This window comes from Nelumbo lutea, chromosome 8 (genome assembly GCF_056320005.1).
Source record: "Nelumbo lutea isolate HS-2025 chromosome 8, American lotus-T2T, whole genome shotgun sequence".
Taxonomy (NCBI): domain Eukaryota; kingdom Viridiplantae; phylum Streptophyta; class Magnoliopsida; order Proteales; family Nelumbonaceae; genus Nelumbo; species Nelumbo lutea.
The window spans coordinates 52679796-52692853 of NC_142691.1; the positions used below are offsets into that span (position 1 = coordinate 52679796).

General features: G+C 36.6%; 1 protein-coding gene across 1 annotated transcript; it reads right to left on the reverse strand.

Annotated features, from left to right (window-relative positions):
- Positions 1 to 158: 158 nt before the first annotated feature.
- LOC148844190 (Mitochondrial substrate carrier family protein) lies at positions 159 to 12395 on the reverse strand. Its single transcript, XM_088958549.1, has 6 exons — positions 12232 to 12395; positions 11958 to 12083; positions 11251 to 11345; positions 8550 to 8883; positions 1125 to 1362; positions 159 to 769 (listed from the first exon to the last, which is right to left on the reverse strand). The coding sequence occupies exons 1-6, from the start codon at positions 12253 to 12255 to the stop codon at positions 519 to 521; spliced, it is 1068 nt and encodes a 355-aa protein (XP_088814675.1). The 5' UTR covers positions 12256 to 12395; the 3' UTR covers positions 159 to 518.
- Positions 12396 to 13058: the final 663 nt, after the last annotated feature.

Sequence of the window (13058 nt, forward strand, 5' to 3'; positions counted from 1 at the left end):
AGGGTGAGTGACAACAAGAAAATGAAAATAAAAAATAAGGGCAAAACCAGGTTTTTGAAAATTTAAGCAGATCACACAGGTTCTGACGGTCAACTAATGCAAGGGCACTTTCAGTAGATTTGTGAAGTAGGTTTTGAATTCCATGGATACTTTTAGTATTTGGCAAATAGTTGAAGTAACTAACCCTTAATTGAAACAATGGAGACAAGAAAATATTCAAAAAAAAAAAGGAAAATTTTTAACCAAAGCATGTCTTGGAAATAATAGCATCTTTGCAAGATACAGAAACAAGTTGGTATAAACGAAGATTTCTTCTTCCCCTTTGCCCTCAACCAAGCCAAGGAAGCTGGCCTTGCAAAAAACATTGGCCAGTCAATCCAAATAAGGCTGTTTCCAAGATTTCAGCATCCGGATGTAGGCGAAGGACAAGATCCAGTTAGACATTTATGCGCATAGACCTCGGCTGCCCTTGCCCTGCAATAATAATGGTGGTTATCTATGGGGGGTGATCCTTGGCATTATAGGTAACGCCTCTCAGCAAGCAATATATCCTTCCATGCTTCATAAAACATCCAAGTGATGCCAGAGTTGGGCATGACTTTCAAACAGCTAGCAGCCCACCCTCTGTAAAGCCCCAGGAATCCTTCCTCACGGATGACTTCGGACAGTGCTGCTGCCATGTCGGGTGGGCACTTCCCTTGTAGTGCTCCGACCATTAACCGTTTCCTAGCCACCTCCAATGGAAAACTGATTGTGCTTGCAGTAAGCCCTACAACAGACATAAGCCAAAATGAATTTTGTTTGATGGACAAAGAAGCACCCCCTTACATCATTTAATTTGTTAATGGAACAAACCAGCAAAGGACAAAGATTGATAATATAAGATTTTGTTTCCAAATAGGTTTTTATAATTTCATGGATGTTAATTTAATATATTGATATTTGGGTCTTCCTAAGAGGAAATTCCATTTACAGAAGGCCCAATCAGCACATGTAATACTACCAAAGGGATACTCTGTCTTGCATTTCCTGTGAATATTCAGAAGCAGCTTCTTTTCCTTGCACTAGGAGAAAAACAGAGCAATATCTTGAGTAATAAATGATAATTAAAATCAAGTTCTTACCAGACAGAGCTCCAACCATAAGCATCTCCGCACGACTTAATGATTTTTTCTTCTTTGCCTCGCAATAAGATTTCTTCATTGTATCATACATGAAATAGTAACAAGTGCTATATGGGAGCATGCCGATTAACGTAGGTGCAATTCCAGAATAAAGTGCTCCAATCCCACCTTCCTTGTAGAGATTTTTAAGGCCAAGGGAGAAATTGGGGTATGCCTCAGGATTTACAGTCAACCGATCCTGTAACAAACAAAGATTTTTAAGTTTCATTTCTTTACTTTCCAGTGTAATTGTCTATGCCAGTCCGTGATTTTTCTAATACATAACGACAACTATCAAGGCCTACAGAAACAATGGGTAATCAACTAAGTATGAAAGCAGCTGAAAGAAATACAAGAGAGCAGTGATAATCAGCATGAAAGTTGAAAGGCCTGCACTGATGCAGAATATAAAGGACCTACACTGGTGGGTGTCTTATTGGACCTCAGTTTGATGGTCAAAACTTGCACATTTGGCTTGATTGGTATGACTACAAAGGTTATCTGTACTTGTCCCACCAAGATGGCATGTTTTTGAAAGGAACTAATCAAATCACAGCAAGAATCAACGACATATATAGTTCTAAGTTGATTATGGAAAATGGCTACTTTTAGGGTCATTTGCATCTTCTGATATAGACATTAATTTACGTATTTATTAGTCGGAGTCCTATTTGTTTTAGAGTTTGTCAATGGTTGATTATTCAACAAACAATATAACTATGTTGAGTACAATTTGTATTTACTGTGTATACTAATTCTTGGACTTAAAAGTTGTAGCAAATTACTATATTTTTGGATTAGAATTTATCTTGGATTTATTTTGGAGTCCTGTGGGCATAGTACCATTAACATTAGATATTCAAGGCAGAAACAAAGAGAGAATGGTCGGGGGCATATCCTGTCATCATAAGAAAATATGAAACCATTACTATGACCCATCCCCAAAAAGAAACAAGAAAGTTCAAGGGAACCAAAGAATTCTGAGAAAGGTAAGCATTTCAAATCTAGCTTTAGATCCTTATAGTTAATTTCACTCTTGGCATATAAAATACCTAAAAGTAATATGCTGTGAAAAGCAACAATTTGGTCTCCTTTCCTGTAACATGTCACAATAATTAAAAACCAACAACTTTGTCTCCTTTTCAAGGGAATAGGGCCCAACCAAATAGATCTGTTGCGCAAAACCTAGAAGTATAAATTCAAATGGCACACAAAAATGAAATGAAAACAGAGATAAAAAGGATCAAGAGAAAAGTAATTCAAAGAAAGGAGAGACAATGTTTGGTCAACTTTGCCATCCCTAAGAGTTCTTCAAAGACCAAAATTCCAAGTTATACCCCTTCTTCCCCTGTAAGAAGCTAAAACGGCAGCTCATTTTTAAAATTGGAAATACAATAGGTAGAAAGGAAGCACTCTTTCATGTTCATACCTCACCAAGAATCTTCCCAAAATCTTACCTTTACACCACAACCAACATCAAACATAATACACCAAAGGAACTGAGGTTGCAATTCCATGATAAACTTCCAAGAAGTGAAAGAAGTTCCAGAAATCAACACCCAGCATGCCACCATTGCTAGCTAAACCATGAATAACTGTAATTATCTTGTGCCACAAAATATCCACCTCCAAGGGAAATCTCCACAACCACTTCCCTTTTATTGTTACAAGCCATGGTTTGCATATCGGCAATAAGGTGGCAATATGTTATTTTTTGAGAATCTTTATGTGCTAATATTTTTGCAAGTTAAACAGAAATTTCATTAGATGGAACTATACAGAAAGTTAAGAGGAATCTTTTTTTCCTAATATCTCTGCTATATTTTGCCGATATGTTGGTAATATTTCAGATTTCATTGATAAATTTAGAATATTATTTTTCAAAAGAATAGAATATTATTAAAAGCCTTTCCATATTTCAATAAAATTATCATATTAAAAAAAAAAAACATTTCCAAAGGCCTATTATTTTGATATGATTCACTTACTAAGTCACAATAATTCAAAAGTAGAAGAAAAACACATATAACCTCAAAAAAGTACTCTCAAATTAATTAAAACATATAGTAACTAACAAAGACAAAGGTCAAAATGGCGAGTGACATATTTGATGAAGAGAAGATGGCTTAAAGATTAAAAGGGAGACAAAAAGAGAAAGATGCCTACTGAAATCTCTTAGGCTATGTTTGGTTTGAAGGAAAAGGTAGGGAAAGGAAGGGAAACCTTTACAAGCCTTGTATAGGTTTTCCTGTCTTTCCCTTCCTTTCCCTACTTTTTCCTACAAACCAAACAAAGCCTTAATTTTCACCTATTTGATTTATACAGTTCTTTGCTAAGGTTTTTTGAGCCTTAAATGTCCTATTATACTTCTTCTAATGCTTACTTCAAGGTTTATTGACTAATTCCACGTTTCTAGAAAACATTCCTGGTTTTTTTAGATTTTCCAAATATCTAAGCAAAATTAGTGAAACATCTCGAAATTTCTCCTACTCTACATGGTGAAATATCCACTGATATCGAAATTGCAAACCATGTTATAAACTATATCCCAATTAAACAAGGTGGTCTCCTAGCTTCCAAAGAAATCTCTCCTTACTTTTCCAAATCCATTTGCCAAACTCTGAATGGAAAGAAGAAATACACAGGGAGATTAGAAAAAGGCAGATTTAATAAGAGTAATTCTTCCCCCAGTAGAAAGGATTGATTGTTTCCCAAGTTGTGAACTTCTCAACAACCAGATCACAAAAAGAAGTGACCCTTGGATTACCCCCAAGAGACTACCCTAGTTATCTAATTAGCCAATATGAGACAACACAACCTTTCTCTCAAAGCAAGAAATCTATACTTTTAAGTTTATAGCTCCATCTTCTCACAAAAGAGTAAAGTGCCATCAAAAAATAGCAAGAAAGTACAGTGTTTTAAAAGATGTGGGAGGCATACACATGGAGGCACCCCCAAAATGCCCTTAGGTGTATGCCTCATATACCTTTTGCAGGGGGCACACTAGACTAGAGGCATACGCCTCATGCACACCTCATACAAAAAGGTACAAAGAAAGAATAAATAAATAAATAAAAAGAAAAGAAAGTAAAGGAAAAGAAAGGGAAGGGAAAGAACTCGCTTGCTTCGTTTTGCTTGCCTCCACTTTGACATGACCCTCTTCAACTAGTGTTATGCATCTTCATTCTTCTTAGTATAAGACATCATTCACTAAAAACAAAATGAAAATCACCTTTCCTCTTCTTCCTCATCCCCCTTTCATATGCTCAAGAAGCCTATGCCTCTTACATTTTGAACACGCCTAATGCCTCGCATCACGCCTCCACATTTTAAAACATCGAGTAATAATAGCATTGTTTCTCCCAAATCTCCCACATTTTAAAACAAGGCACATTTTTTTATCAGCAACAGGAAAATCTTTTATTAATTAGAAGTAAGATTTACAATAATATGAGTAGCCTCGACTACCCCATGATCTCAAGACAAAAAGACACTTTCTTACAATTACAAATGAGCCCAAAAACAATTCCCTCTATTGACCCCTTGCTTGGCAAAATGATCAGCTAAGCTGTTAGTTGATCTAGGGACCCACTGCAACATCACCTGCATGTCTTCTGAAAATCTTTTAAATTTCTTAACCTCATTCCTGAAATACCATGGAACTTTGTCATTATCTTTCAACCAGCTTATGATCACCTTTGAATCTCCTTCATCACCAACTTCCCAATCCAAATCTCCCATGCCTTTTGAGCCCCAAATACAGCTGCCTTCAGTTCTGCACCGGTGGAGTCCCCTTGCCCTATAGACCCAGAATACAGAAACACCAATTTTCCTTCGCAGCTTCTTATTACTCCTCCCATTCCAGCAGCACCCGGATTGCCAAGACAGCTTCCACCATAATTCAATTTAAAAAAATTCACCCACTGGTGGATCCCATTTTAACATTTGTTTCTTCTTTGCTGAAGATGATGCAGCAATTGTACCCCACCGTCTGATAATGTCATCAAAAGTGAAGTCAAGACACAGGTTTGTTGTCTTCACCTAATGTGTCACCTTTACCATTATGATTTCAATCAGAACCTCTTTGCTTCTTTTTTTTCTCCTCAAAGATTTTCTTGTTTCTTTCTTCCCACAACGTCCAGACCATTTCAGCTCTTGTGCACTTCCGAAGTAATCTTCCTCTCTTCCTTGGCCAGCTGAAAGTTGAGGGATCAAACAATCTATACAAAGCACAACTATCAACATAATAATGAGTAAGCTCAGGACCTTTTCCAAGAGGTTAGAAAGGAAGGGAAATAAAGGGTTTCCTTTATTTCTTGTTGTTTCTTCTTCCCTACCTGCTTTCTTCACTCCTTGCTATTTCTTGTCATTTTCTCCTTTGTTTTTCTAATTACAGACTCGCTACTGATCCATAATCTACCTCCCATGGAAGAAAGACCCATGGTTTTGTGATATAAGAGAGGGGAGGCCCTTCCTTAGGCAAGTAGCTATCACCTTAGCCACAATATTATATATGCTATTCACCAGGCTGATTGGTAAGTCACCAAGGCAATGTGGATACACTTTTTGGGGGGCAAGGAAAATAAAGGTTGCATTCATACCAGCATTTATTTTTCCTCTAGCATAAATTCTTCAAATGTCTCCAAAAGGCCTAAAGTGACATTCAAAACATCCCACCTCCTATACTATAACACTTGTTTCCCCTGCAGAGAAAAATCTTGTCTCTACCTCTACGTAAAGGCCATTACCCAATGTTGATTCCAAGTATCTGGTCTTAGGAGGGGTAGATTGGGCATGGTCCTAACTTTTGGCCTTTTTAGGGACAAGGTGGCCAGTATCAAACTCAAACCTGCATTCTTATGCTTGCCAGCCCAAGATTTTACCATCACATCAAGTAATGGCCCCATGACTTCACCACTATGTATTGTTTAAAAATAACGGGATGCTGGGAAGCAAAAGTGTGATACCACTTTTAAGCATCACTAAAAACAAACTTCTAACTAGGGTCCAGCTTAGAAATTGCACCAAAAAGTGTCAACAAAAGTATTTCATCTAATAAACTAGAACATGAAATTTTCTCATCTATAAAACTAAGGAACTTTTCTCTAGTTGGAGCACAAATCTGTTTCATGCCACTAAACAGCCAAAGTCTTTATATGATGCTGCATACATGGAAAGAAAAGAAAGGAAATACTTTTTTTGGTAAAACAAAAAAAAAAAAGGAAATATTGTCTGTTAAGGAAGTGAACCATCTCGAGCAACCAAAATGCCATATTTTTGTTAGAGCTTCCTGGAACTGCATATATCCAGAAGCATGCAAGTGCTGGCTTTACCTGTGAAGGACGTGTGTCAAAGGTCAGTTCCACCTGAGATTATTAGAGCTTTCTGTTGGGAAATTTTTTACTCTAGTATCAAAGTTCAAAACTTAAGAGACTTTGCAGCCGAGAAGAACTAACTGGAGCATTTCCCCACATATCGGTTTCCTCTGTCTTGCAAATGGGCAAGCTACTTACCATTTTAATGGGAAAAGGAGGTCTAGAAGTGCGCAAGCATTGAAAGCATTACAGTCAAGGTGATACATTAGGTCAAAGCATTGAAAATCTTTGACAATATGCTTTGGAGGACCTTTCTAAAGGTCAGCTATGGCTAGCAGAATCCTCTAGCACTACAAATTGCACTTCTTCATTTTGGATCCCTCCAGCATAAAATCAGAGTAAACCAAACTTTGATGAGAGCAGTTTGGATAAACTGGGACCTTCCAGCATAAGAGGAACATTTAAAGATGGTAATGGATTAATACTAACTTTATATTCTGGATCAATTGGACATAGGGATGCCACGAGAGAGAGATAACAGCTGTAATCAAGGACTAACACTAGAAAAAAGCACCGAACTTCAATAAATTAATAGCAGATGGGTAATCCCAAAGTATTACTAAGTTGGCTAAGGAACAATGGGCAAGCACACATGACAACATCAGAATGCTATGAAAAAAAATACAAGGGTTAGGGAGGTAAGAATAAGCCAATGCAACTGGGTCCATAAATCAGTAAACTGTATGGTTGATGAATCGGTAATACGAGGTTAACAGATCTCAGCCTTTTTTTAATCTTTGGGAGCTGGAGCTGATGGACAATTAGTTTTAAAGTAACTGTCAAATCACAAAAGGAAGGGCTTGAGACAACAGGGGTTGGCCAATACTTCTAAGGTATTGTATATACCATATTCTTTTGCACATCTAATAAAATGTTTATTTACCCATCAGAAACTAGTGTGACGAGGAGTCAGGGGAACCCAATGACAACGTTTTTTGTGGAAGTGAAGAAACGGTAATTAAGAGAAAAAAAAAGATGCACGAGATCTGAAAGTAATGGTAATCAAATAAGGACACAAGACCAGACATCTTACTCAATCCAACAAGCATATCACCCATACAGGCAGCAGTTGAGAATTCAATGTTCTCATTTTGCATGAAGAAATCTAACATCTAAGTAAAGAGTAATGTTATAGGACCAACACTGGACAATAATAAGGAAACTAGAACCAAGCAACAAATTCTGATCCAAACATTCTAAAATTCCACCATCTCCACAGAAAGATCAGGCTATGGAGACCTCCCCCCACCTATCTGTTGTCATTCTATAGGAAATTACAAAAGCTCTTACTGGTGTGTGATGTGCACATAGGTTTACTAGTCAAGTATTTGGAGAAAAAATCTAAACAATGCAAAAATCTATTTTTTCATTCCCCAAGGATCAATACCACAATTTATTAATGATCAAAAGGGACAGAAGAATACAATTCTCATTCCATAAGATGGAGACTGGAGAGAGAGAGACCAAGATATTTAACAAGAAAACTGAAAGCACCAAAGGAAAAACAGAAAATCTGAAAGCAGCGTACATCGCCAGCCTTTCTAACCACCTCAAGGAAGGCCCCAGCACGAACATAAATCAGAATGCAATGCACTATAGGTAGTTCTTCTATTTAAAACTAAAAGCCTTGGATTGCTAATATTACTTTGGGAGTCCGAGTCTGCATAAAATGGAACAAAGAATTGTCATTGGCTGGTGGATTGAACACAAACACATGGCCTTTTCAGAAGATCCCTGATCTGATGGATGGTTTGTAGCAGTAACATCACCCTCCACATGATAGAAACAGGGAAAGCTGCCTGGGAAAGAACTACAATTTACTCATGTGTGTGTGTCCATATATGGATACAAATTACAAGAAACAAATAAATAGTCATCAACACAAACAATGATACATATGTTGTTTTTATTGTCTACAAGAAAGAACAAAAAACAACAGAAATGCTGCTTTTTATTCTACAATTTTAATTTTTCATAATACAAGCAATGACTATAACATAAATTCCATTACCTTCAACACTTCAAGAGGATGGCAGACAAGTGTGCTCGTTATTCCTGCAGCTGCACCACCAATAGCAACTGGGGAGATCCATGAGAATGAGAGATCCAAATTAACATTCCCAATCTTCAATTTTTGGTTTCCATTCTGTTTACATTTCTCTTGCACTGATGTCATGGTTCGCTTGACACATTCAAATGTGCCCAGTTCAATTGCTTGAGTTGGGATTATACGGAGCATGTTAATGGTGTTGCCTGCCCACAACCCTTGCCAACCTTGCTTCTCAATGACCTCAATGAAGCTACCAGCAATACTTCTTGATCCAACACCAACCACCATCCTCGTCCTGCAAATTTGGCAATAATTAGGGCTTCAATACTCTTTGCAGTGTGATAGATTTCCCATTATTTTAGACACCTAGAATCAACCATGGAATCTATTGAACATTCTTCCAGATTACATGTTTTGACTTAGAGAAATATATGAAAACATCCCTGGTATATCTTAAGAATTCCGCTTGATTAATATTTATGTGATCTGCCTTTCTCTTAACTCTTTAATAATTGGCTAGTGGATTCATTGAGGAGAAAAGAAGGAAAAGTGCAAAGGAAAGACCAATCAGGCAACCAACAAATTGAAGGAAAAACAGCAGAAAGTAATGGAAGAGGTGAAGAGGGAATGCCTACAACAGTGAACCTGCAATCTTGGCAAGTTCCACCTTCTCACCCTTCCCCTGCTTTGTCAAGCCATTTACAGAAGAGAAAACCAAGAAGCCATCGGTCAATCATCCACTCAGACAATCATATCAAAGTGTGGACATTTTGAGTAAGCTTGGCCATCCAGCTAAGTTCCAGGGTTAATAGAAAATATTCTAAAATTTCCCTGTTCATTTTAGTTTTTACAGAAGATATAGCAATCCAAATATTTGTTAGAGAACACAATTTAGTGAACAATGTTTTGAAGAAACTTAGACATTAAACCCCTTAAATGGTACCTTATGACAGTAAGTATTTATGTTTATGTTTGCTTATATGGATAAAGTATTGGAAAGGGAGATAAAGGAAGACCAAAAAATATTACATGAGACTTCCTATTCCACAATCCCAAAACAAGGAAATAGGCTGTATAAAAATGTTAAAAAGGAAAAAAGAAAAGAAATCTGACAATGTGTTATGGCATCCCAATCTGCACAAGTGAGCAAAAAAGAAAGCCCTTCCACTCTCTACAAGAACACAGTAGTAGAAGAGCTGCTTCATAACTTTAGGAATAATGATCTGGATTTTCTGTGCTAAAAGCCAACTTATTCCCATAAATTCTATGATTCTTCTATTCTCAAATAAGCCAACTGGAAGCATAGGGAAAGCAGCTTTCTTAACCAGCATGGAGGATTGGAAAGTGAGGCCAAGAAAAAAGTAATCAAGTAGTCACAGGAAATGTAATTTCCAAGTGAAGAAAAGAAACTGTGGTTTCCAATTTTAGTAATTTTTTTCTGTCTTCATCAGAAAGCAAGCTAGTTTGGTTAAACCACCACAATTAGCACAAAAAAAAATAACAGTTAATAGTACAGAATTAGGAGATTCACGGTACTGAAGTTTAAACAGAAAATATTTAGTGTTAGGAGAATGGAAGAAAATAGGACTTTAGAGAATTCAAGAGCTAGAGTCAGAGCAATAACTCAAAACTACAATAGAATAAAAGTAATTGTAAATATAACAAGAAACTCAACAAAAAGGGGATGAAATAGAGGAGTTATGTTATATAGGTCTTAAGCCCTTGACTTCAACAAGTTTCTAACATCATATATTTACATATGGAAAGACATTAAAAAACACTAGAACTCCGAAAAATATTCCAAAAAAAGAAATAACTTTACAGCCCATCATGTTCACATGAAACTTTAGAAAATAAAATCATTTCTAAAATCACTCATATCAAAAAGAAAATCCTAAAGCTCTTAAGCTCCTATTTCAAAAATCAAATAACTGAAAAATAAAATATCTCATCATATTCCCAAGTGTTGTCTGTTAGTGGATAGACAATATAATAAGTTTTTCCATTGGTATACATACTTCCCTACAATTTCATCTAACAAACTAAGCCAAATTAAGAAAAGGTTGGCATAAACAAAGAAATAAAGACATTTGCATGGCACAAGAAGGATACAATATAGACATGCAGGACTAATTTGATAAGTGAAATAGAACATAATGCGGGGCCAGCACTTTGATGTCTCAACTTTCAATTTCAGTTTAGAATTTAAGTCTGTAAAAATGAGAGACAATACTTTGGGACTGCATAGCTTGTGAATTAACAAGAATGATTCCATAATGGTTCAAATAAAGCACAAACAATGAGATTCTTGTTGAGGCAACACATCAGCTAGCATAAACCAGTCTGGGTAATTTTCAGAGGATGTCATTAATCAGAATGCTTCTATTCATTATCTTGTTGACTGAAGAAACTATATTGATCTGGAAGATAAAAAAACAAAGCAGCCAGTGAAGGCAAGTGTTTTGTCGTCAGCAACTAAGGCAAACAAAGACAGATCAATCCTAAGATAAAAGATACACATCTAAAGATCAGTCGGACATTTTTGTCTCTTCTTTTAATCAACATTAAGAAGGTGAGAAGAAGTATCACATGTGCTATCTTCCCCCTTGGATTATGGTAAACAAGGACCAGAAAAGAAGAAGAAGAAGGACAGTGAAGCCACCTGATTGTTTCTAGAGGAGCAAGAACAGCTTTAGCCATGGCACCCGCTAAAGCCCCACTTAGAAACTCCCCAACTTCTCTAATCCTTAAGAAATTCTGCATCACATAAAAGATTACATAAGGACCGTGGGAACAATATAATATTTTCTTTCCTTTTCAAAAAATAAAGTATTCCAAGAATTGCCAGAAATCTTAAAAATCCCCAAGCAGCGTGTTCTTCCAGTTCCATTGGTCGTTTTACAATACAAAGACCCACAGTAAACAAACGCTAATTGCTCAGAATCATCAAATTTTCCACCTTCAGTCCTTATCAATCAAACCGTCAGATCATAACCAAGAATAAAAAACAAAATCAACATGAAATAACATGCTTAATAAAATCTAAGATTCGTAAATAAATGACAGAAAAATGGCAATATATTGAAAGAAGAAAATCAATAGAGCATACAAGCATACAGCCTATATTAAAATCAAAAGGCAAAAATTAATTTGAAAAAAAAAAATGAAAATTAGTTTCAAAACCAAATAAACTAATAAAAACTTTCGAACATATTAGACAAAATCATCATAAAACAAAATGAAAATCCTCGAAAGGTCAAGTTTTTAAGAATCAAAACCACCCTCCTACTTCGATTACTCAACTTCAACCATAACAGAAATCATAAAAAAGTAAGAAAATTTGTTTAAAACATAAAAAAAGGAACTCACTTTAAGGGCTTGTCCAACATCCGGAACTTGAAACCGCAGCTCGAAACTGCCCTCTTTTTCGAGCTCGACCTCCTTGGGAACCATCATCACTCCATAAACATCTCCTAATACGCAGTAACTCGTCTTCTGCGGTTCCGATTTGAACGCCATTAATCGTTAGAAAAAGCAAATAAAAATTCAGTGAAAAAGAAATCAAAACAAGAACTCCAACTGAAGAATGATTCAAGTCAAGCTCAAATGTTATATGAATTACAAAGACATGGATTTCACGTGCCTGCGTCGAAGATTTTTTGATCATTGTCGGATGTTGAAATTTTTTTTCTTTTTCTTTAATTTTCAGGCTTCAGAGAAAAAACAGACAGAAGAAGGAGCTCGGGAGGGAGGGACGTCCGTTTCAGGGGGTTTTCAAACGAAAAAAAAAATATATGCGATTGAATTAATAGGAATTATAAAAGAAAAGAAAAAATATAAACGTAAATTACTATAATATCCCTGAGTTAGATATCATAAAACGGAAAAGGATTAACCTGAAACGAAAATACTCGAGTCGCAGCGAAGGGACAGATGTAGAAAGACTATTAGGTCACAGCGGGATAACGGCTAGAAGATTAGCAGCAGGAACCCCCTGGAAAAACCGAAAAAGGTTGCAAGAAAAGGTAGGAGTGGGACCATCGGTTGACTGAGAACAAGCTTAACCCCTGTGGCTGTGACCATGGTTATTGGCTTTCTCCTGTGACAACCAATCACAGACCAACGATTGAGCTGGGGGGGTGGGGTCTGGGTTCTGGTGTTAGTGTTAAACTGTTATTAAGCGGTATCGAGCGTATTGGCTTTGTAGGAGATCCGAACTCCAATCAGCCAAAACTTTTTGCGATCAGAGAGGGAGATGGACGTGAGGAGTGGTGGGACCTGCATTATTTTTGGATGGAATTGGTGGGACCTACATGGCAGGTTTGACAGTTTTGCCGATCATAGATAATGGGGATCTGATTTCTGAGCCCTGCAATGAAATTCGTGAACAACTATCAGAGTATTTATTACCCTATCTACTAAGAAAACCCTATCATAGTATTTTAGACTTTTGGGTCTTTTTTAAACTCT